We start from the raw sequence: 23,346 nt of genomic DNA on the forward strand, positions 1-23,346 counted from the left end.
TGTACAGCTCGTTGTTTGTGAGTTGAAGTAAATAAGTAATACAGATGAGACTTATATACTTTAAAGATAAAGGGAGTGTTCATGTGCCACGATTAGTCGAATTCTTGGCAACGACCCCCCTTTCCCCACCTTCGGTAGTGGAACAGGGTTAACATATTACCATTGTTCGAAAGCATTCAAGCTTCAAGTGGCCGCTAGATACATTGTATTTGCTGTTGTTTGATACAAAAACCTTATAATCTTGTACCGAAACGATAAATGTTAAGAAAGTGTCTAAATTATACGTTAACGGATATACATCTGTCTCACTAAAGATATTAGACTTTGCCGCACAGCTCTAGATCTCTATTTGAGGACACAGAGTCAGCGTTTACGATTGTAAGTTGAACCAAACGCAAGAACTCGAAGCTATATTTGTAAGCAATGTATAGTTCTTGTACAAAAGCATGTTTTTATTATCTTCTGTTCTTGGAAAACCAGGAGTATAGAAAGAAGTGGACAAGGTAGGTAATGCAGAAGTTTCCCATTCTTGTGTTCTTCCTGGCGAACAAACTAATGCAGGGTCTGAGCTAGTCTTACGGCAAAGAATAAATCTCCGTCTGTTGACGGAGGATGATGGCGATCTCGAATCTATATCCACCTCCCGTGTCAAGCCTTTCCCGTAAGCCTCTTTCCCGGCGGCACTTAGCCATGTCTCGTTAGGTACCAGTTTATCAGAATTGCGGTATATCTAAAAACTCGGCCAGAGGCGTCAAATATCCAATTTCTTTGTTGTTGTATCCGCTGAGATCAACATACGGGTCACCGCAAATCGAATATTCCCCCATGGCAGGAGTGTACGAAGCACAATAACATGGTTAGGGGAGGATGCCAGAAAGCAACGATGCTACACGCGAGATGGAATTTGCTATACATTGAGAACCTACAATAGACCTAATTAGGATTGGGGAATGGAATGGGATCAGTCAGTCCTGATCTGATGTGACCCATAAGCAGAGCATCGACTCTTGTACCATGTGGTAGAGTCTCTTTGCCGGCGGGCATACACAACAGAGCATTCGCACTCTTCAGACTACCCACTTTCGAACTTCTCTGACCTCCAGTACTGCTTGCGGTGACCAGGCCATTCCTGTTCATAGTCACAATAGCACGATGATATTCTGGCCGTTGTGGATCAAGCCGGAATTCATGTTCTAGAACCACCGATATTCTAGGTAATCCTGCTGGAGAGACCCCTGAGAAGTGGTGGAGCGAAGGAAGAACGAAGAGGTGAAGAGTCACGACGGCGGAAACTGGATTTCCTGGCAAAGAGAAGATGACCTTGTTGACTCGGTTTCCAGAATTATCCTTGACAGGCACAGTCGCGAAAGTCGTGGGCTTGCCAGGCTTCATGGAAACTCGTCCAAAATGAATGGTTCCACCAAGAGAACGTTCAATGGTAGGCTTTAGAAGATCGAGCTCGCCCATTGATACGCCGCCAGATGTTATGATAACATCAACCTTTCTCAGAGCATCCCGAAGCGTTTCTTCCAACGCTCCAGGTTTGTCCCTTGCGATTCCGAGATCAACCACATCGAAGCCCCAACCTCGGATTGCAGAAGTGATGGTAGGTCGATTGCAATCTCGTACCTCACCAAGTTTTAAACCGCCAGGTCGTGAGTGCTCAACAATCTCATCTCCTGTTGACAGCACACCGATCACTGGCTTCTTAAAGATGGATACCTCTGCCCGTCCCACCGAGGCCAACAAGCCCAATTCTCCACCGACTGCAGATATTTCTTCTCCTTTCTTGAGAATTACTTCCCCTGTTTTGATATCGCTCCCAATTTCACGAATGTTCTCTCCCTCTTTCACGTCTTCAGCGAGAATTTCGACTTCTTTCTCTTCTGCACCGTCATCCGTCAGTGTCTTCAGGACTGTATCTTCAACCATGACGACCGAATTAGCCCCAGGAGGAAGAGGAGCTCCAGTGGTAATACGTGTAATTTGACCAGCCTCTAGAGGTTCAATTTCGCCTGGTGTAGCATGTGATATCGAAGCTACCGGGAATGTGCCTTTACTAGAAGCACCGTCTGTGGGTGCAATAACAGCGTACCCGTCAACAATACTAGCTCGATATGCTGGAACAGCCTCCGTGGCGGTCACATCTTCGGCCAGGACAGAGCCAACTAGCCCTCCATCAACCTTCGCCTTTATCACTTGAGGCGATGGAGTATGTTCTTCAATGAGTTTCAGTGCATCATCAACCGAGAGCATTGGATAAGGAGAAGAGCGGTTCCTCCGTGAAGGTCCTAAACTGGGGTCGTTGGACTTGGGGTTTTCAGAGACATTAGTATGACGGACAGGCATTGAGTGGCCATGACTATGACCGTGTCCATGTCCATGACTGTGACCATGGCTATGAAGGTGATTATGGTTATGAGAATTTGATGCTTTTGTCGAAGATCCACCCACACCTGCATCTTTCTCAAGCTTCTTGATTCCTCCGGCATGGAGAGCTCTCGAATCTGCTCCGGCAGCCTGAGAGCAAGCATGAGGTAGCAGCTTCAGTATGGATTGTAGATTTTCTTTAGCTCCCTTTGGCGAGCCTGGCAGGGTGACAATGATAGTTTTGTTTCTGACCCCAGCTACAGGCCTGGACATGAGAGCAACTTCAATCGATCAGCTGATTCCGCCGTTCTCTATAACGGCGAATACTTACATGGAGTAACCGCTAGTGAGGCAGCCAGCATTCCATGAACAAGACCTGGGGCTTGTTTATGTAGCAGAGGTGTGATTGCCTGTATGGATATCAAATTCTGTTGATAGAGATTGACAATAGCGATTTTCGTTACTTCGTCTTACCTCAGGTGTGGTATCAGATACCGCGAAACCCGTCCCACCTGTAGATATTATGAGATTGACAGCATTTTCACCGTCTGTCCAAGCCGTAACATTCCGCTGGATTTCAAGCACATCATCTCCAACTATCTTCACTTCCTCCACCTTCCATTTTCCAGCTCCCTCGGTCTCGAAGACGTTGGTCAGAATACCACCCGATGCATCCGTCGATGGATCTTTGGAGGCCGTTGTCGATACTACAAGGATTTTCGCTTTCAAAATGCCAGCATCAGACATCTTGATAATTTTGTGTAAAGTTGATGGTAGAGTGTAGAAAATCGATAGGGGTTACTGTACCTTGACGTTGACAGCTCACCCCACTTCGCAAGAGCTCGTCGCGTCTCCCGAATTTCTTTTTCGATGTCAGAATATCCCGCGTCGTCGAACCCCATAACAATCAATCTCAAGGTGCAACTATTCCTTGTATATATGCATCATGGTGCGCATTAAGAATAGGTATCTTCTCGTCAACATACTCTACCCCGAATTGGATAATAGCATCCCGCATGGAACCCCCGATCTTCTCGCAATCAATCAGCCGACGAGTCAGAGCTTGACGTCGCAAACATTATTAAAAGCAATCAGGAACCAGATTTCAGAGCTTTTTGGAGATTATGGATCTGGAGCTGTATCTGATAGCCTTATGGGTAGGTTGTGGAGGTCTCTGAGGTGTTCCTTCATATTAATCAAGGTTATAGTAAAGTACTTGTCGCACGCGACGTCGACATTCATATTACGAGTCTCACGGGCGCATTACAAGATCGTCTGGGCGGCGTTATCATTCATGGGTTCATTGCCAAAGGGTGGAAAGAAATGCGTCTTTCGTGTCGTGCGAGTGAGTGGAACAATACGAAAGTCAGAGGAAGAAGCTATCAGAAGAGCCAAAGATATGATGATCAAAGCCAAAAGAGAACTTGGGGATAAGAACGAATCGACATTGGACAAATTGTTTGGCAAGGTGGACAAGACTCCGAAACCCAACTCCGCGGAAGATATCCTCATGGTCGATGCTAGCGATAGCGAAGAAGAGAATAGCGACAGTAACGGTTGAAATCAGAAGGGTATCATTGGGGTTTCCTAACTACTTTTATACCACTATCTCCGCGTGGCATCGACATACCATCCATCTCATCATCCTCCTGCTCGGCTCTCTTCACCCGCTCGGCCTCGTCTCGAGCTTTGGCCTGCTCCTCCCATTCTCTGCGCTCCTTCTCATCATATTCGTCTTTGGCATCAATCCACCGCTCTTGTACGTCCTTGACATCCATTGCGGTCACACCTTCCCGCATAGCGACCTGCCATACCGTATCATTGGCTCCCTCAGCCCCTCCAAAAGCATAACCGCCTGCTCGATCGATAACTTGAAGTAGACTCATCATGCTTCTTTTGTCTTCGACAGCCAGTGTTTCGAAGCTGACAAGTCCAAAATCCTCTACCAGCTGTACGATAGCTTCGTTCAAACCCTTGAACTTATCTCCTACCGAAGATTCTGCTTCGAGATGTGGGAGTAAGTAGGATAAGTCTTGTACTTCGGTATAGTAATCGAGGTTAAATGGCAGTGGTGAATATGAGGAGATCTTGTCAATTTTCGTCAAAACATTAAGATGTGGGAGTTCCATCTGCAACATCGCACGCAAGGACAGTATTAGATTCGAGATGAATAGGGAAGGCAAGGTGAGGCAATAAGAATCCGAAAGATGTAGGACAACCATCTACTAGAGTCAGCGCACTGCTCAAAGACCAGCTTTACGGAGCTCACGCACTCTGTATCCAAGCTTTTGTAGTTTGAAGAATATGTTTCGTAGCGAGGAATGGTGTGTATAGAGCTCGACTTGTCCGGGGCAATCGAATAATACATAATCCTCTCCAAGCTCACTCAGACCCTTTTCTAGCCACTCTACGTTATTCTCAAGCTCCTCTAGCGCGTACAGTACACCTCCGTTTGGGCCAAGCTCGTCCTCTTCCATAATATCCTCTAATTTTATTAGATCTCGTACATCGATCGCGCAGGGATATCCGGTATGATCGTTGGCGGGGTCGAGGTTTACAACAGAACATTTTCGCCCGATCGCAGACATGAACTGTTGCATTCCATTGCAAAATGTGCTCTTCCCAGCTCCCGGACTACCCAGAACAAGCTGCGCGAACGGCATACTCGAGTCCGGGAGTTTGTCGCGGATGTGAGGATGGCGAAGGGAGGAAATCGATGGCGGGGTATGTGAAAGTGACTTGGCTCTTTGAAAAAGCGCTATTAAGTAGTATATCGGTCAATATATAGTTATTGCAGAGCTCCGATGATTATGAATCTTGAGTAAAATTGAACGCCTCGAGAGTTTCGAGTTATGCCGAGAAATTCCTCGCAGCAACAATATTTGGAAGAGCTGGTGGAGCTTTGAAGTTCGAACACTTTCTCAAGAAATACGTAAGGCGGTGAACTTGTAACGGCAGAATTACACCCAGGTAAATAAAGCAACAAACTATATTTCAGAAACGCAGACTTGTTGAACGAGAACTCTCTAGATCAATCAAATTATGGCGCCGAGTAAGCAATATTCCTCTTCGCGTCAAAATTGTTCCATAATCAAACCGCAATTACTAACAAGTGACAGCAATTCAATACGAAATCTCAAATCCCCCAACCGACGCGGTCTCTGCAGTTAAGTTTGCGCCAGGCTCTCCGACACGGCTATTAGTTTCCTCATGGGATAGGAAGGTCTATCTGTACGAAATATCAAGCGAGAATGAGAATGGAGACCTGATTCAGGCGTATACGCACCGCGCGCCAGTCCTGGATGTATGTTTTGGAAAGGACGACAATGAAGCTTTTACCGCGGGGATGGATTGGCAGGTGAAGAGGTAGGCAATACAGTGTTTGAAGGCTGGGGGAAGCTGGCTGACGGCATTACTCTCTAGGTTGAACCTGGAGACTGGTGAGCAGGATACGTTAAGTGCGCATACTGCGCCTGTTAAATCGGTGGTGTATAGCAGAGAACACTGTAAGGTCACTACCGTAATACCTCCCGACATCTGCTAACACATAAATATAGCATTACTAGTCTCAGCCTCTTGGGACTCAACCCTCCATTTCCACGACGTATCCAGCCCCTCAAACGAACCCATAAAGATAACCCTCCCAGCAAAACCCCATTCCCTCTCCATCACCGCCTCCAAATTAGTCGTTGCCATGGCCTCCCGCCTCGTCTACATCTACGATCTCCAAGACACACTGGAACTAGCAGCGCAATCAAACGGCGCAGCTCCAGATATCAAACCCTGGCAACAGCGAGAATCGTCCTTGAAATTCATGACGAGAGCCGTGGCGTGCATGCCCAATGATGATGGATACGCAAGTAGCAGTATTGAGGGCCGTGTGGCTGTGGAATGGTTCGACCCGTCTACAGAATCACAGGCGAGGAAATACGCTTTTAAATGCCATAGACAGCCAGATCCTGAAGGTGATGGAACGGATATAGTTTATCCTGTAAACGCTCTGGCTTTCCATCCTGTATACGGCACTTTCGCTTCAGGTGGTGGAGATGGTGTCGTAGCGCTATGGGATGCGAATGCTAAGAGGAGAATTCGACAGTATCAGAAATATCCGCAGAGTGTGGCGGCACTTGGGTTTTCTAGTGACGGAAAGTTCTTGGCTATTGGTGTATGTCCAGGCTTTGAGAATGGTCAGGAGGAATATAGTGGTGAGGGTGTGACCAAGATTTACATCAGAGAGCTGGGTGAGACTGAGGCGAAGGGGAAGGCGCCTAAGTGAATGCCTGACGACGTCTGATGTTGTGGATTAGCATGGCGTTTTGGGGAGGGTAAAAGGGTTTGGCTTTAGAGTGTGATATTAGCATACCATCTGAAACATATTGAAAGTTTAACTGAGACTCCATTTTCACTGATCTCGACTAATGTGTATGAATATCCAACAATAGCAGTGTCTATACGACTTATATACCTTATTCTTAGAACAAACATTGTCTATGATACTACTACAAGAAGCTCGCGCACTAAGGAACTACCATCTAGCCATAATACAATATTTCCAGCCATTTTGATACAATGTTAGCCACCCAAGTTTCAACACCCAAAGCAAATTCCAGCATAATATCTTTCAAAGCCGCGAAGCACACTTCTAAACCATCGTCCAGGCCCTCCCAGATTTACAAACAACGCCCCAATCAAATCGCAACTAAATATCCAACAACTTCAAAATATCACCCATCCTCGTAGTCTTCTCCTTCCCACCCTTAGCCGTCTCCCTAAAAGCCTTCCCAACTAATTTCCTCTTCTCAGCCTGAATATCCAGAACTCTCTCTTCGACGCTCCCCTCAACAACCAGCCTCCAAACCGTACACGGTCTCGTCTGACCCAATCTATGCACGCGATCCACAGCTTGATCTTCGATCGCAGGCGCCCACCAGGAGTCCGCTAGGATAACCGTGTCCGCGGCGACGAGATTGAGACCAACGCTACAAACAGCCAGAGAGGCGAGCATGATGCGGCATTTTGGGTCTTTTTCGAGGGCTGTCATGGCGGAGTCGCGCTGCGTGGCGGACATGGAGCCATCGATGCGGGTGTAGGTCATGGATGCTTCGTCGAGTTGTTTTTGGATTATGTTGAGGAAGGAGGTCCATTGGGAGAAGATTACGACTTTGGAGTTGGGGTCTTTGCGGCTGGCTTTGAGGACTGACATTAGGGCTTCAGTTTTGCTGCTTTTGGTGTCGGTGTCGATATCTGCGTCTTCGATGGTTGGTGGTTCGTCGACTTTTGCGTGGACGAGACATTCTTTGTCGGGGAGTTCAGTGCGGCACATTGGACATTTGTGTTGGAGTTCGATGGTACGCTCGATACATTCTTGGCCAAAAGCGTGTTTGCAGGCGGTGATGACTGGGTTGTGAAGTTCCTCGAGGCAAATCGAGCATTCGTCGTGGTTGTCGATGCTGAGTTGAAGAAGTAGCTGTAGAGCGGTTTTGTTCTCTTCCGTAAGTGCAACAGCATCATCATTGTCGAGAAGGGCTAGCATTTCACTGACCCGATCACCGCAAAGTTTCCAGTGGCAACACAGCTGGCGGAGACGAAGGAGAATCTCGAGGAAATGACGGTAAGCATTAGCGCCTTTGATTTGTTTTCCTTCTTTGTAAGTTCTTGCTAGACCCTTTGCTTCAGCCCTGGATTTCGTTAGTCAAATATTTCACAGATCAGCGAGGGGTTTGCATACTCAAGTATGTCGTATTTCTCCTTCTCATCATTACGGAACGCGATACGATGAATATACTCAGATTTCTCTGGTAGCCTCAAGTCGATGAACTTCATGTCCTTCTTCCTTCGAAGACACATAGTCTTCATAATTGACTGCAATATCTTTTCCGCATTTTCATCGCCAACAGCCAAAGGTCTGGTGAGAATAGCATTGAAGATCTCCATCCGCTCAAGACCACCACTTATACCCAGGAATTTAAGCATAGAATATAAATCCTTGATGGTGTTAACAATTGGTGTTCCAGTCAAGACCCATCTAGTCTTCGACAAAAGGCTTGTAGCTGCAACAGCAGCTTTTGTAGTTGCATTCCGAATGATGTGTCCTTCATCAAGAACCACACGTGCCCATTCCATCGAATAAATGCCAGTCTTCGATGGGACAGCCTTTGCCTCTTTCACACCGCGAGGGAAAAGCTCAGAAGTCAGTTTTCCATACGTGGTGATGACCACGTCGTAGGCTGCAAAATCATTTGGCGACATATTTTTGATACCAGTCCCGTGATATGTAAGGACCTTCAGGGCATGCTCTTCTTGGATATGTCTCTCCATTTGTTGTGCCCAGTTGGACATGACACTAACAGGTGCGATGATAAGAGTCGTGCCAGGTTCACCCTCAAGGATCAGACTGATGACTTGCAACGTCTTTCCAAGTCCCATGTCATCGGCCAAGATTCCACCACGAGCCAAGCGAGGTATATTGGCAATGCTGAAATTGGTTGCAACATTGGTGAAGAGGTCCCGTCGAGTATCGTGACGCTTCCATAATTGAACGATATCCTTTTTGTCGGGAGAGGGTGCGCTTGGATTCTCCTTATCCAACATCCAATGGAGACCTTGCAGTTGGTATGGGAGTAAAGTGGCTTTCAATTTCGAAGGCTGAGCAGCCTTTGGCATATCCTCAAGCGCTTTCTCGCCCAATCCCCACTCCTCCACAAGCTTCTCAACATCTCGCGGATTGAATTGCTCGCTGTTTGCAACGAAATGTTGAAGACCCAGTTCAGGTTTAGGCCCTGGTGGCCCGACGACAGGAAGTTCTGGCTGACTACTTGAAGGTTGCGAGGATCCCGTATAACCGGTTCTTTTCTGTGGTGGTGGTACCGGGGCTTCTTGCTGCTTCTTCGTTACCTTTGGAGTAGCAATACCTTGCTTCTTGATTGGAACACGATCTGCACCCAATTCCCTCTCCAATGCCGCACGCGTTTCCGGCTCTCCCGGTCCGTAAACTTTTATGTAGATAGGACAATCATAAAAGCCTTTCTCGCCAGAAAGAATTGCTTCCAAGACAATTTTTCTGGAATCAAGATACGGAGCTAATTTGCTCGCAAGAGTCTTGGGAATATGGCCGATCTGATCTCCTTGAACATTGTTAATGCGGATGGCATTTCTGTCATACTGATTATTTGGTTCTCGTCGAACCATGACCTGCTCACCCGCACTTGCTACACCAGTGTAATAGCGAATACCCACGACCTACATCGCATTAGAAATTCAGAAGCCAATCTCATCTTTGGAGCAAACGCGTGATCATACCTTATCATTTATAGCACCCAGACAAACCCACCCAAAACCCTCATCAACATCTTGACTCAAATCAACAACATCATACTCCTCATCATTCTCCTGCCATGCATCTCTTTCAACCTGGGTACTCGACGGATGACTATTTCCAAAAGACTGACTTGCTCGCGGCTGCGAGCCCTGAGAGCTTCTCGGTCCAGACTGGGAACTATTGACGCGTTTCTTATTAGGCGCCAGATTCTCGTCACCAGTCAAGTCCACTATGTGAGATGAGGAGCGTTTAGGCATAGCGACGTATTGGCGGCTGAAATCAATTCAGAATCCTTCCAATGCGGGTGTGGTTGGAAGGGGAAGCTGGGGAACGTGATGTGAAGTTGTGGAGCGCGTCCGGTTGTTGAGATCTGCGCAGGGTTGAAACACGACGTGGTGTTTGGTTTCGTCGTAATAATGACGCTAATGTTTCTAGTTTAAATAAATTTAAAAAGCCTTCAATTGCAACACAAACGGAAAGATAATTGTGTGGACGACGCCGTTTGGTTCTACTCGATCATGTTTTAGGTCACGTGCCAGAAGCACTACCTACCTAGGTACTCTAGACCGTCTTTCATTCTCTGGAAAGGACTCCCACATTCAGTTCTCATTCCATCTCAAGCTTGTAATTGTAGCTGATATCAAAATTCAAGTTCCTCGTATGCTCGAATATCATACGTTCTTGTCAATCCCTATCCGCAGTCCAACACGCCAAATTATCTACATCCATTGCAGCAACCCACCACACCTCAGCAGCATACATTAACATAAAGCATCGATCCATGCAGTTCCCATCTCTATATGTTGCAACCTTGTCCAACTCATCAAGTATATTACCCATTATAACTATACTCTATCCCCTACTAAGGTATTTTGAATATTAATCCTGACACGTGATCAGTGGTGCCGTCTCCGACGTCACGACCTGTAGCATGTCCAACGACCTACTTCATTAACCTCTTCTCCCTAATGAACGCCTTCGTCCTGCTTCCTGGTGCAGTAACGGGCCACCTCTACGCCTTTTTCTCTCATAAACTTTCATCTCGAGAACATCAATCCAATTTTTAGAGATTTAGAAATCTCAGGTCTCGTAGGTAAAACACGCCGTGGACACATGTGCATAAAACACCGCGAAAAGCCATGCTAAACATAATTGAGAAGAGAGAATTCATTCAGATGCGCCATAACTAGCCTTCGTCAGTAAACAATACGTGCAAGATGGGCATAATGCACACCACTTGCGCTTGGCAAAGTGCGGCTGAACATGGTGCCGTCCATGATTTAGTTCCCTAAACCCAAGTCTAACTTATAATCGTGCAATACATAAAACACACATGATGGCTAATCCTCTATACTCACGTCTGGATACTTCTCGACGCGAGGTTCGCTTGCTGGTCCTTGAGCCAGGGGCCAGCGAAGGCAACGTCAAATGCAAGCTCATAACCAGATCGCTGGACGATAATCCGACTTACGAGGCACTTTCGTACACATGGGGCGAAACGCAATTCAATCAATCTATTCTTCTAAACGGACATCCTACTACGATCTCGGGAAATCTTGAGTCCTTCCTTTGGACGATAAGCCATGAGCGGGAGGAAAAAGTTATATGGGTAGACCAGATTTGTATCAATCAATCTGATATTGTGGAGCGTGGTCAGCAAGTTCAATTAATGCGGGACATCTACGAAAAGGCGGAAGGGCTTCTTATATGGCTTGGATTGCCTGACGATGATTCAGACATGGCTCTTGAACTCATCATAGCTCTCAGTAAGCTTGAGCAGAATCTACTCGAAGTCCCAACTATTCTAGCAGTTGCGCAGACCCCTGAGATGCTACCGTACTATCAAGCTCTGCAGAAGTTTCTTGGTCGTTCTTGGTTCAAACGCACATGGATAGTTCAGGAACTGGCCCTGTCACAGCATGAGATTATGGTAATCTGTGGGGAACGGTGGCTTCCATGGTTCACTATTGCTCGAGCCGCTGAAAACCTTGAACATCATCGTTTGATGTGGTTCAGTGGTAATACGCTATTCTATACGATTAATATAGCATCTGTTACGTCGCTACAAATGCTTCATCGCCATCCGGAGAACAATCGTCTACATCAGCCTCGTCCGACGCTTTTTGATCTTTGTTGGATGCTCAGAGCTTTTCAAGCTACAGATCCCCGTGACAAGATCTTCGGGTTCATGGGATTAGCTACGGATTTGAAGCGAAGTAGCTCGTTCTTTCCCGACTATACAAAAGCAGTGGTACAAACGTACCTGGAATTTGTGAGATTTTTAATAACGGAAAATAAAAGCTTGGAGTTTCTTCGTGTTGCAAGTCGTGCAACTGATTCGGATTTTCCTTCATGGGCACCCGACTGGAGAGACTCCTTGTCCAGATCAGTTACTCGACCAGGTTATGACTCCAGAGTTCCCAAGTTTTCGGCTACAGGCGTGTCGATACCAGATGCTCGCTTATCCGACGACCTCAAGACTCTTATAGTCCACGGATATGCCGTTCAAAGTATTGAGCTGTTGGGGGATGTTCTACATCATGCCCGTTCCGCTCCAACACTTGAAAAAGACACCATAGTTGCCGTACTTCGAAGCTGGGAAGATCTCGCCACAGAGGTGATTCTCGATCCTTACCCAAATGGACAAAGCCGACTTGAAGCATTCTGGCGGACATTACTGGGTAATTCAGACGTCGACGCTCAAGATATTCCCACCTCGAATCCCTCGCTGGATTACGCACTAATGCTTGAACGCTACATAGATAAGGCCGGTGACTTTGTCGATATGCCGAACCGTGACGACTTAATCGGTAAATATGCACGTCCGTTTACTGTTCCAATGATCAGAGCTACATATGAGCAACGCTATTTCGTTACCAACCGAGGGTACATGGGTTTCTGTCCTATTTATTCTCGGGTTGGAGATTTGATCTGTTTGTTGCCTGGAACAAGTGTTCCTATTATACTGAGAAAGATCCAAGATCATTACGTTTTGGTCGGGGAATGCTACTGTCATGGCATGATGAAGGGCGAGATATTTAATACCTTGGGAGAGGACAATGTTGAAGAGCAAGTGTTTAATGTTATATAAGTAGTAGATAATTTGTTTGCATATTACTTGCACTAGATGGAGACTTATACGCACACAGAATAGTCATGTTAATTATATTTCTTCGCATGAAATCTTAACATTGTAAGACATCCCACCTCTCACACGGTTGATTCAACCAAAGTTGAACCAAACATAAGAGGAAATCAAAGGGAAGATGGCCACGGTCTCCGAAGAGGGGAGTTTATGGCTTGAAGGTGCGGAACGGAGAAGCAAGTGATGCACGTCTACATGGTCAAATAGTATGGTACATTCAAACTAATGCATTCCATCTCACGTACTCGACACACGTCAACATAACATCACTACGCATAAAGCTGTGAAGTATATCCTAACCACGAACTTATTAGCACCTTCATTCTCAACGAAGATAGTGGATCTCACAACTCAATAGCATCAAAAGCCACACAAGCCCAAGCCGTTCCAGCAAGTGTAGCAAAATCCTTCACACTTCCATCGACAGCTTTTCCAGCACCAGGAAGAGCTCGAGACAGAATTTCTACATCTCGCCGACACTTCTTCGTGTCGCCGTTCGTACTGGTTGCAATACAAGCTTGGTACGCTGCCTCATCTGCATCGTAAGTGTCCTGCGGATCGGGTTTCCCAGAGCGTGTTTTTTCGGGATCTCCAAAGGGATAAGAGGTGATTCGAAGGTTATGTGTTAGCACGACAAGTGCAATGAACCATAGCAGCCAGAGTAGGGCGACTAGAGCGATATTAAACCGTGACCATTGCAGCTTCTTTGATGCTTTCACTTTTACAGCTATGACGACCAGAATCGTTAGGATGGCCTAATTTCCGGCACATATTCGAGTTAGCGTATTCCCGCAAGGATTTCAGAGGGTTGCTCTGTGGAGTTCTCACAATCATTAGATTGTATACAGCAGCGTCGTAAACTCTTCTATCTTCTGCTTCACTGATGACGACTGCTGAAAAGACAAGAATCAGGAAAGCACAGGGCCCAGTCGCTACTATGCCACCAAATGATAGCTCAGCAAAGACACGTTCCGTCTTTTTGCTCTCGTCGGTTTGTATGAGACTCTCCGAGTCCGCACTCATGTTGTTTCTTGCGGTATGGAAGCCTGGTTGCGTCACTGATTGCTCATATAAGTGACGATTATTTGCGTAGCCAGTGCTGGCGTACCACTCTTGTTATATGATATTGAGTTCGCCCATCTCTAGCGTCCAGCCTCATTGTGGCTTATTGGTTTTCAGCTCCAAGATACCAAGTCAGTTGTCCTCCCTAGCCACCTGGTTTCATTTGTGACTTTTGTCATTCTTGATTGGTCGGCCAAGGGATGTGGCATCAGCCAAATGCCCTTTACGAGATGTGTTTTGCGCAATTCAGTCGCAATTCACATTGGAATCCAATGTCTTGCCTTCCCATCGGAATCGGGTTGTGAGGTAAGGGCTGTACTACGTTGTTCCGATTCCTCAGGCGAAATAATTGGCGAAAGTTGGGTCAGGGGTACCGAGAACAAGCGAATATGTGAGATGAGCATAAGCTTAGATGAACAATCAGAATAAATTGTTGAGAGCAAATTGCTCGGAGAAGGTGAACGAAGTTGAATTGAAAATGTGCGTCTAATTCTGCCTGTTCTGGTTTAGCTTGTCTGAATGAATAACGGCTCTATATCACTGGCATCCTAGTAAGACTTCCAGCTCACATTGTATGCAGAGTAATGAAAAAAATGCACAGGCTTGGTGCTCCTTCCAAGTTAAGACGATTCGTTTTGCTAGTTGATGAAGGGCTGTAATCTAGCTCCTCCGAGTTTCTCTTGTGGCTGAATTCATACTGGAGTATCTAACTCGGTATATATTCATTCGAGAACTCACATTTACGGTGAGTGGAGTTAGATGCATAATCCGAGATACCTTCCTAGCTGTTCTCGTGAAACCTGATTCCGATGAGTTGGTGAAATCAGTTCTATCTAGCGTTGGTCTTGTAATAGTATCCAGTCGTCATTTGGAGACCTTGATTTCATGAGCGTGAAGTTCGCTCGCTTTGTGCATTGTTACAAACTCGTTGCTCTCCTGAAAATTGTCAGATGGTTGCAGACGTGTAAAGAGCCCACCTCCCAGCATGCGTACGATGGAGCGGTGCATCTTGTTTCTTTCACTATCTGTATTCATGTTCCTACAAACATCTCATATATCAGCGTAGTAGAGCCTTTTTATTCCAGACTGTAGGTTGTCGTCGAAGACTCGAAGCCAGAGCTCACCAGGTTTCCACTCACCCATGCATGGATAGACTTGTTGGAGAGCAGCTTTCTGTTAGCTTGCAAGGCTGATATGCTGGTCATAGGCCATTCTTCGGGACGCCACCCGCTTCTTAGGCGCTGCATAAAGCGCCGGAGAATATTCATCGAGTCAAAAACAAGTGCTAATTAATTGACTGGCAGCGGTTAAGGCGGTTTGTGGGGTCAGAATTATGAACCATTTCGAGCATTCGGATGTCCGGTGGTTGTCGTGACAACAGGTGCCGGCGCAAAAGTGTAGAACAAGGCTACAACCCAAAGCAACATCAGGATAACTCGATTGTTTTTTATTCAGATATTGGGAATATCAATTGATACCAGACCCTGACAAACCGACTCTTCTTATGATATTTGCAACTTCTTGACATATCCTATTTGCAATATTTACATAATACATCCACTGCAAAAGATAGCGAGCAGCCCTCACCTCAAAGCACATGCGCTTTGTAAACAACAATAACAGAAGCACTCGAGTCGCAACCTACGATCGCAAGACGACACGAGATGGATCGTCCTAATACGCCTTCGATGCCACCAATGTACTCCGAAGCTCCTTCTTACGGAGACTTGAATGAACGCACTCCAACGGGACAGCCTTCGGATGCATCGCAGATTCGTTTGTTGACTGGACAGGAGGATACTAGACCGTATGTATTAGGGGATTCTGTTGTTTCTGTCTCTATGAACCAGATAATTGGATCCACGGGCTTGGATGGGGTAGTTCCTGAACCGCTCAAAGTGCGCAAATCGTTATGCATCCGAGGTAGAGAAGATATACGGGCTGGAAAACTAAGGGAGATGGCGCCTTCGGAGGCGATGCGGGTAGAAGCAGAGTCCATGAAGCAGAAGGTACAGCCTTCGCGTCATGAGACTTCGCAATATCTAAGAAACCTTCTGGGACCAAGAAATCCATCACACTCAACTCCAGAACCTTGGAACTCTCTCAAGGCAGAGGAGGAGGGTCGCGCATCTCGTAACCTTCAGAAGAAGCAACGAGCTGTCGACCTTCCCGTCATCCCATCAGGTCCTTCCCGAAGACTTTCACTAAAGAACCCAGTCAAATCTCCTCTTTCCAGACTTGAGACGCAGTTGAATGTGCAAGCAAGCTCACATGTTAATTCAAACAGTACATATACCGCTCGCAGATCATACCAACCTTCGGTATCCTCATCACACTCGCGAGCGCCTTCGATTATCGATACGGCACCACCACTCAACCCATCAGAAAGCACATATGCTCCATACTCGAGCAATGGAAGAATCTCACCTACACGATCATGGAGTCCGAGTAGAAGTTCAAGCGAATTTATTACTCGACCGCCACCGAATGTGCAATTCGAACCACCTGATATCGACGGAAGTCCCAGACCCGGAACCCCAAGTTCGAGATATGGTGGCAGTCCAAGGAGGCCCTTGCCACCTGCACCGCTGTTTTCGGGGCCTGGTGCTCCAGCCAGGAATTCGACGTTTGCGGATGATGCTACAATATCCATACCATTGGAGAATGATATTGCAGATGGCGATGACGATGTTTTCGGGCCCTCGAGTCCGTTAAAGTCGAGACCTGGAGCTACTACGAGAGAGTCATACCTATCCAGTGACACTCTCACAGACGAGATTGATATTCATGATGACGAGGATTACGAACATTACGGACCAGCGCCAGATGGGAAGCAGGAACGAAGAGGAGCACGACAAGCACAAATGGCGAAGAAAGAAGTCCGGTTGATTAATGGAGAGCTTATCCTGGAATGCAAGATTCCAACCATTTTATACAGTTTCTTGCCACGGAGGGACGAGATCGAATTCACGCATATGCGATATACGGCTGTCACTTGCGACCCTGATGACTTTGTCGGCAAAGGCTACAAACTGCGCCAGAATATTGGTGCTACCGCCAGAGAAACCGAACTGTTTATTTGTATTACCATGTATAACGAAAATGAAATCGACTTTACCAGGACAATGCATGCTGTTATGAAGAACGTTTCTCACTTCTGTTCTCGTTCAAAATCTCGTACCTGGGGCGAACGTGGATGGGAGAAGATCGTTGTCTGTATTGTGTCTGATGGACGCCAAAAGGTCCATCCACGAACTCTAGATGCTTTAGCAGCAATGGGAGTCTACCAGGATGGAATCGCTAAGAACTTGGTCAATGGAAAAGAAGTTCAAGCCCATGTTTACGAGTATACGACACAAGTTTCACTAGATTCAGATCTCAAATTCAAAGGTGCCGAGAAGGGTATCGTGCCTTGTCAAATGATCTTTTGTTTGAAAGAAAAGAACGCCAAGAAGTTGAATTCTCATCGATGGTTCTTCAACGCGTTTGGCAGAGCCCTTACTCCGAATATCTGCATTTTGTTGGATGTGGGTACCAAACCTGGTGGAAACTCCTTGTATCATCTCTGGAAGGCTTTCGATACGGATTCTAATGTTGCTGGTGCTTGTGGAGAGATTAAAGCTATGAAAGGCAAATTCGGAGCTCACCTCCTGAATCCGCTCGTTGCTTCTCAGAACTTCGAGTACAAGATGTCAAATATTCTTGACAAACCTCTAGAATCAGTATTTGGTTATATCACTGTGCTTCCCGGAGCTTTGAGTGCGTACAGATACCATGCGCTTCAAAACGATCATACAGGACACGGTCCGCTGAGTCAATATTTCAAGGGAGAGACTCTACATGGCCAAAACGCAGATGTCTTTACCGCGAACATGTATCTTGCTGAAGATCGAATCCTGTGTTGGGAGTTGGTAGCTAAGAGAGATGAAAAATGGGTGTTGAAGTATGTTAAAAGCTGTTATGGAGAGACTGATGTCCCTGGTAAGTCAAATTCCGTGAGTCTATGAGCTTAGCTAATGAGTATAGATACTGTGCCTGAGTTTGTCTCCCAGAGACGTAGATGGTTGAATGGTGCTTTCTTTGCAGCCGTGTATTCGCTCGTCCACTTCCGTCAGGTCTGGAAAACAGATCACACAATTGGTCGCAAGATTCTCCTCCACATCGAATTCGTGTACCAATTCATCTCCCTCCTCTTCACCTTCTTCTCTCTCGCCAACTTTTACCTCACGTTCTACTTCGTCGCTGGGTCGCTCTCGGACCCCAAAGTAGATCCTTTTGGACACCATATCGGTCTTTACCTCTTCTCCATCCTGCGATACACTTGTGTCCTGTTGATATGCACCCAATTCATCCTATCGATGGGTAACAGACCACAAGGTGCGAAGCGTCTCTATTTTACATCGATGGTGCTCTACGGTGTCATCATGGCGTACAACACATTTGCAGCTGTGTATATAGTTATCCGACAACTCAAAGGCAGCGATCTTCACGTCGGCAAGAACGCGTTCACGAACCTCATCGTCTCAACAGCATCCACAGTCGGACTATACTTCCTGATGTCTTTTCTATACTTGGATCCATGGCACATGCTCACCTCTTCGGCTCAATACTTCATGCTCCTTCCCTCCTACATCTGCACTCTACAAGTCTACGCCTTCTGCAACACCCACGACATCTCCTGGGGCACAAAAGGTGACAACGTAATCAACATTGACCTGGGCTCCGCCAACGGTCGCGGCAAGGGTGCCACAGTCGAGCTCGAAATGCCTTCAGAGCAGCTTGACATCGACTCGGGCTACGACGAAGCCCTGCGCAACCTCCGCGATCGTGTCGAGGTTCCCGTTCCGGAGATTAGCGAGAGTCAGCAACAAGAAGATTACTACAAGAGCGTACGTACCTACATGGTTCTCGTCTGGATGATGTCAAACGCGATTCTGGCCATGACTGTTAGCGAAGCCTACTCCGGTACTGACGTCGGCGACAATATCTACCTCTCTTTCATCCTGTGGTCGGTCGCTTGTCTAGCGCTCTTCAGAGCGATTGGGAGTGGTACTTTTGGGATGATTAATGCGGTCGAGGCGATTGTTGAGGGGAGGGTCAGGATGAGGATGAAGGTTCCTAAGTGGGCGGGTGGGATTGGGGAGAAGTTTGCGGGGTGGAGGAGTGGGGTTAGTAGTTTGGGAAGTGTGAAGTCTTGAGGGTTTGGGAAATGGGATGGTGTTGTGGGCGTTGGGTTGTGATATTGGATGGCATTTGGGTTTGTGGTTGACTGGATAAACAATCTGGTTGTATGAGGTACTTTTTAGGGTTATGATTAGATGATTGGAATTTGGAGAGTAATGGATCTGATGAGGGTGTTGAAAAATGGGAATTTGCTGCGTCTTGGTTCTAAAGCTTCTTATCACGAGTCTCTGGCGTGTTTCGCTACTGTGAATCAGATAGGATACCCATTCTAGCGTTCTCTAAAGAATACTTCAGTCTATCAATGTCGGTCGATGTCGATGTATTAAGGATTAATCAACGCACTCAAACTATTTATGAGTTATCGTGAGTTGAGTGTGGATAGGTATGGATTGTGTTGCATAGAGTGGTAACCACTGGTAGGTTTGGATGGAACTCACTACCCAACTTGATTCTTTCAGTACACTGGCTTATATCCTTCCCGTATTCCGACTTGTGAAGCTATGCCAATTTAGGGTGCAGTGAACACTCATGTGGCTGGCATTCTGTATGGAAGGTACTTCTGAAGTTTTACACGTCTTCGATTATGATTGTTTTCTCTTGTATATGGGAAATCAACGGCGCTGGAGAGTTATTCTTGACACATGTTTTTTATGTGGTAATAGAGGGATGTTTTGGCGCTTAGGGAGCCTGGGAGAGATATAGATGGGTCGGCTGGCGATGTGGATGGGTGTGAAGTGCGGGAGATGGGATGAGATTGGAAAGCGGAGGTGGAAAGAGGTGTTGAGAATGAGTTGAGTGGTTTGGAGGGGGTTGATGACTTCGTACAAAAGAATTGCAGTAACTTGTGGGATGAAGTCCGAATTTGTGATTAAAGCATTTGTGATAATTCCTGCTACGTATATGTCTCTCTATCAAAGTAAACGACTTGGTGAACTCTAGGGTCTGCACAAAAGTACAGTAAATGAATAGACCTTGTTTGTGCTGGGTATATCTGTTCTCTTGCTGGCTAAAAGGTGAAATCAGGGAAATATATAGGTTTGTGAATGTGATTTATGGAATTTTCAGAGGGTGGTGGGGTGAGGAAATGAAGTTTTGGCTTGGATTACATGGTTTGAAATAGCGTTGGTAAATTTGAAGTGTGAGAAGAAAATGTGTTAGACTCAAGAAGTGGGAAAGTGTGGGGTTTGACATGGAGTTGGTGAGTGGAATTGTTGGAAGATGATAGTTGTGATTGCTGTGGGCGGTAACATGCGTTACGGAGTTACAAGTCTTTCCAATTGTAGGTGGTGTTTGATGTTTGAAGTGTTGTGGTGTGTTTGAGGTGCCAAGGTATATCGAAGTATAAATATCAAGTGTTAAGATTTAAGATCGATAGGTACGTTTGTTAAGAGTAGTCTGATTATCGAGGATCCTTTTTAGATGACATGACAACTCTACTATAGAAAATAACACTAGTTTAGATCTATATATTTAATCTACTACTATCCAAACAACCCTTTCCCTAACCCTCATCTAACCACCAAAATTCCACCTATTAAATCTTTATCTCCAACTTTACACCTTCCTCACCTTTCCATATCCTCAACACAGCCTCCTTCTCCCCTCTCACTCCCCCATTCTGCTTCACCACGCCACATGACCACATCTCCCCTCCCCTTCTCACCCACCCACGTGCATCGGGAAGGATGCGAAGAAGAATCAAGAAACTTGTTTCGTTTCCGAGATGTCTTTTGTATAGCAGTGACGAATGAGGGATGGTTGAGGTGAGGATGTTCGGAGGGATGGGTTTTAAACGTGAGTGGGGGTTTTGAGGTTCGGGAGGATTTGAAATGATTTTTGGGGTGAGGGAAGAGAGATGGGGTGGTGAGGTGGAGGGTTAGGGAGGGAAGGGTCAGGAAAGGGATGGTGAGGTTTTGTGGAAATTCAAATCTAGTGATCAAAACTCAAGAAAGCTATTCCCCGAGAAGACAACATTAAAGTTTATTGTGTAACTTTTTATCTCACGTCCAATTTTTTTTGGGGAAGGAATACCCTCAAATCAAGCTTCTCTTCATTCCTCCCATCCTTCACCTCGTGCTCACCCTCGTACCTTACATATCCAGCCTCACCTACATATCTCACCCGCACGCATCCTCTCCCACGTTCCACACATCTGACAGGTACATAGGTACGAGCATGTAAGATGCTGACCACCTGAATCCTGTGGTGTGTTATTATTCGGTGTTTGTTTCATTAGACATGTGTTTTGTTGCTGCATGTCATTTTCATTGTTTGTTGGTTTGTTTGTGAGTGGTTGGATGTGAGATGAGTGTCTTTCAACACTGTGAACCAAATAAATTCAATTCATCCTCCTTCACGTAAAAAGGTCTTCTCAAAAATAAGCTTATCACACCCCAAGGGAACGTACGAAATACAAGGACTTTTTCAATTACTGAAACCCACCTCCTCCTTCTATGCCATCTAACATCTTCAATAATAATCATATAACGCACTTACATTACAGCTTCCAAAGAATTATATCAGTCTCAAAGAGTTGTATTCTCAAAACCACGTGCATCCCCACTTACCCTGCATCGGAACATTTACCCAGCGTTGTCAAATGTCATCGTGGCGAAAAAAGACGGACTACGGGATTTTTTCGTGCAAGTTCGCACGATAAGGTTTTAGTGTTTTGGTTTTCCTGGTGGGTGGATCTACTTGGAAAAGTGTAATTGGGAGCGTAAATAATGGGAGTGTGAGTATTGGGTGAGAAAGGATAATAATGGACGTCTGTTGGAGAAGTGAAAGTTGATGTGATTGATGAGGTTGTGTTTCTGTGAGGCAGTGCTGCGGAAGTGGTAATAGGGAGAAAATAGAAATATGTTGTGTTACGAATGGTATCTTTGTGATGAAAAACCGACCAAGCGGGCAAAATAATCATGAAAAGTAAATGTTCACGGGCGCATCAACACGATTTTTACACTTTCATCTGACTCAATATTCAAAGCCCAAAGACACATCCAGATTTCTGGCAGATCTTAGTAAATAATTTTCTCGATCTTCATCACGTTTCTAAATCCGGCACTCATATTAACTGTGGATCGCGCCCCTTGACTGATTGGCCGCTAAGTGGGGGAAAAAGGAAATGAAGGGGATCGAAGTCTAAAACGCGGTTAAACGCGCGGTCGGGGTGGTGATTGGCTCGGTAGGGGAGATATGTCAGGGGTAAATTGGGAATGTGGGTTTTGGGTATGCCTTGGGGTTTAGGCTTAAAATATTTCGAGGTTAGACATTGTGAGGAGAATGAAAATGGTAAAGAGGGAAGAAGCGAGAGAGAAAAGGCTGGTGAGAAAGAGGGAGAGGCACGACAGTAACATATCTGGAATGTGCTTGAAACGATGAGTGTGAGTGTGTGTGTGTGCGACTGAGAGAGGGATTCGTGGATCCTCCTGTTGTGGGTGTTTGGGGGCTTGTTCTAGAATTTGGGTGTCGCTCTTTTACCACTTTTAGAACGGTCGCTGAGGAAGGGCGATGTGCTGTGCTTGAGCGATCGATAAATCTGACATGGCCGCCTGTCTGCACTGATATGAAGATTGCGGAAAAGGGGAACAAACATTGGCATAAACATTCATAAATAAGCTCATTTGAAGAGATGCGATGGCCAGGTGTTGGAGATGTTGCCCGAGAAATGAGCAACAGCTGGGTTTATGAAGAGATGAAGAGTCTGGGATGATTCTTGTGAATGTTGTGCTGCAGGGTGCACCGAAGCAGTCAGCATCACACTGTAAATTCAACGCGCTCAGGACACTGGACGCCTTGCCGAAAACAAACATTCAATTTCCCGGGGAGCGCTTGTTGATGGTTGGGTTGGAGCTAGAGGGAGGAAGAGGTTCAAAAGAGTATGAGTTATTGAATGACTAGAAGTGAATGACTAGAAGATGGATGATGGTTGAAACAATCGCGAATACTATGAGTGGAAATAGTTGGTAGTACGAGGTCATAGAGACCGACCAGAGACCTACCGAAGAAAGGCAAATGGAATAAGCAAGGCCGCAACAGCAGCCTCAACACTCACCGTTCGTACGGTATTACATCTCACTCCAGAGCCGACTCGTGGTGTCGTACCCTCTTGAATCGGAATCCTTCTGCACCCAAATCCATCTCGCTTGTATTTTCCCATTGTTTGTCCAGTTGGCAGTTGGCAGGCAATAATGGCACTCAGTCGGCGTGCTTGCTGCTTGCCCTGCTTGCCCTGCTTGTGCAGTGATGTGCTAAACCTGCATTGCTC

General features: G+C 46.1%; 7 protein-coding genes across 7 annotated transcripts; 3 read left to right on the plus strand and 4 right to left on the minus strand.

Moving 5' to 3' along the window:
• Positions 1-933: 933 nt before the first annotated feature.
• Positions 934-3,117, minus strand: GLAREA_09501 (MoeA N-terminal region -like protein; the record flags this gene model as incomplete). The annotated part of the gene is made up of 3 exons (XM_008086098.1): positions 934-2,651; positions 2,702-2,780; positions 2,845-3,117. The coding sequence occupies 3 exons, from the start codon at positions 3,115-3,117 to the stop codon at positions 934-936; spliced, it is 2,070 nt and encodes a 689-aa protein (XP_008084289.1).
• An 827-nt stretch (positions 3,118-3,944) lies between these two features.
• On the minus strand, positions 3,945-5,033 carry GLAREA_09502 (P-loop containing nucleoside triphosphate hydrolase; the record flags this gene model as incomplete). Its single annotated transcript, XM_008086099.1, has 2 exons — positions 3,945-4,592; positions 4,644-5,033. 2 exons carry the CDS (start codon positions 5,031-5,033, stop codon positions 3,945-3,947), a joined length of 1,038 nt encoding a protein of 345 aa, XP_008084290.1.
• A 379-nt stretch (positions 5,034-5,412) lies between these two features.
• Positions 5,413-6,646, plus strand: GLAREA_09503 (WD40 repeat-like protein; the record flags this gene model as incomplete). Its single annotated transcript, XM_008086100.1, has 4 exons — positions 5,413-5,422; positions 5,490-5,736; positions 5,794-5,876; positions 5,928-6,646. The coding sequence occupies 4 exons, from the start codon at positions 5,413-5,415 to the stop codon at positions 6,644-6,646; spliced, it is 1,059 nt and encodes a 352-aa protein (XP_008084291.1).
• Positions 6,647-7,069: 423 nt separating this feature from the next.
• Positions 7,070-9,945, minus strand: GLAREA_09504 (P-loop containing nucleoside triphosphate hydrolase; the record flags this gene model as incomplete). The annotated part of the gene is made up of 3 exons (XM_008086101.1): positions 7,070-8,048; positions 8,099-9,609; positions 9,670-9,945. 3 exons carry the CDS (start codon positions 9,943-9,945, stop codon positions 7,070-7,072), a joined length of 2,766 nt encoding a protein of 921 aa, XP_008084292.1.
• A 1,079-nt stretch (positions 9,946-11,024) lies between these two features.
• On the plus strand, positions 11,025-12,779 carry GLAREA_09505 (uncharacterized protein; the record flags this gene model as incomplete). The annotated part of the gene is made up of 1 exon (XM_008086102.1): positions 11,025-12,779. The coding sequence occupies one exon, from the start codon at positions 11,025-11,027 to the stop codon at positions 12,777-12,779; it is 1,755 nt and encodes a 584-aa protein (XP_008084293.1).
• Positions 12,780-13,177: 398 nt separating this feature from the next.
• GLAREA_09506 (uncharacterized protein) lies at positions 13,178-13,856 on the minus strand (the record flags this gene model as incomplete). The annotated part of the gene is made up of 2 exons (XM_008086103.1): positions 13,178-13,588; positions 13,662-13,856. The coding sequence occupies 2 exons, from the start codon at positions 13,854-13,856 to the stop codon at positions 13,178-13,180; spliced, it is 606 nt and encodes a 201-aa protein (XP_008084294.1).
• Positions 13,857-15,559: 1,703 nt separating this feature from the next.
• On the plus strand, positions 15,560-19,093 carry GLAREA_09507 (Nucleotide-diphospho-sugar transferase; the record flags this gene model as incomplete). The annotated part of the gene is made up of 2 exons (XM_008086104.1): positions 15,560-17,876; positions 17,922-19,093. 2 exons carry the CDS (start codon positions 15,560-15,562, stop codon positions 19,091-19,093), a joined length of 3,489 nt encoding a protein of 1,162 aa, XP_008084295.1.
• Between the last annotated feature and the right edge of the window lie 4,253 nt (positions 19,094-23,346).

Source organism: Glarea lozoyensis, assembly GCF_000409485.1.
Source record: "Glarea lozoyensis ATCC 20868 chromosome Unknown GLAREA4, whole genome shotgun sequence".
Classification (NCBI taxonomy): Eukaryota; Fungi; Ascomycota; class Leotiomycetes; order Helotiales; family Helotiaceae; genus Glarea; species Glarea lozoyensis.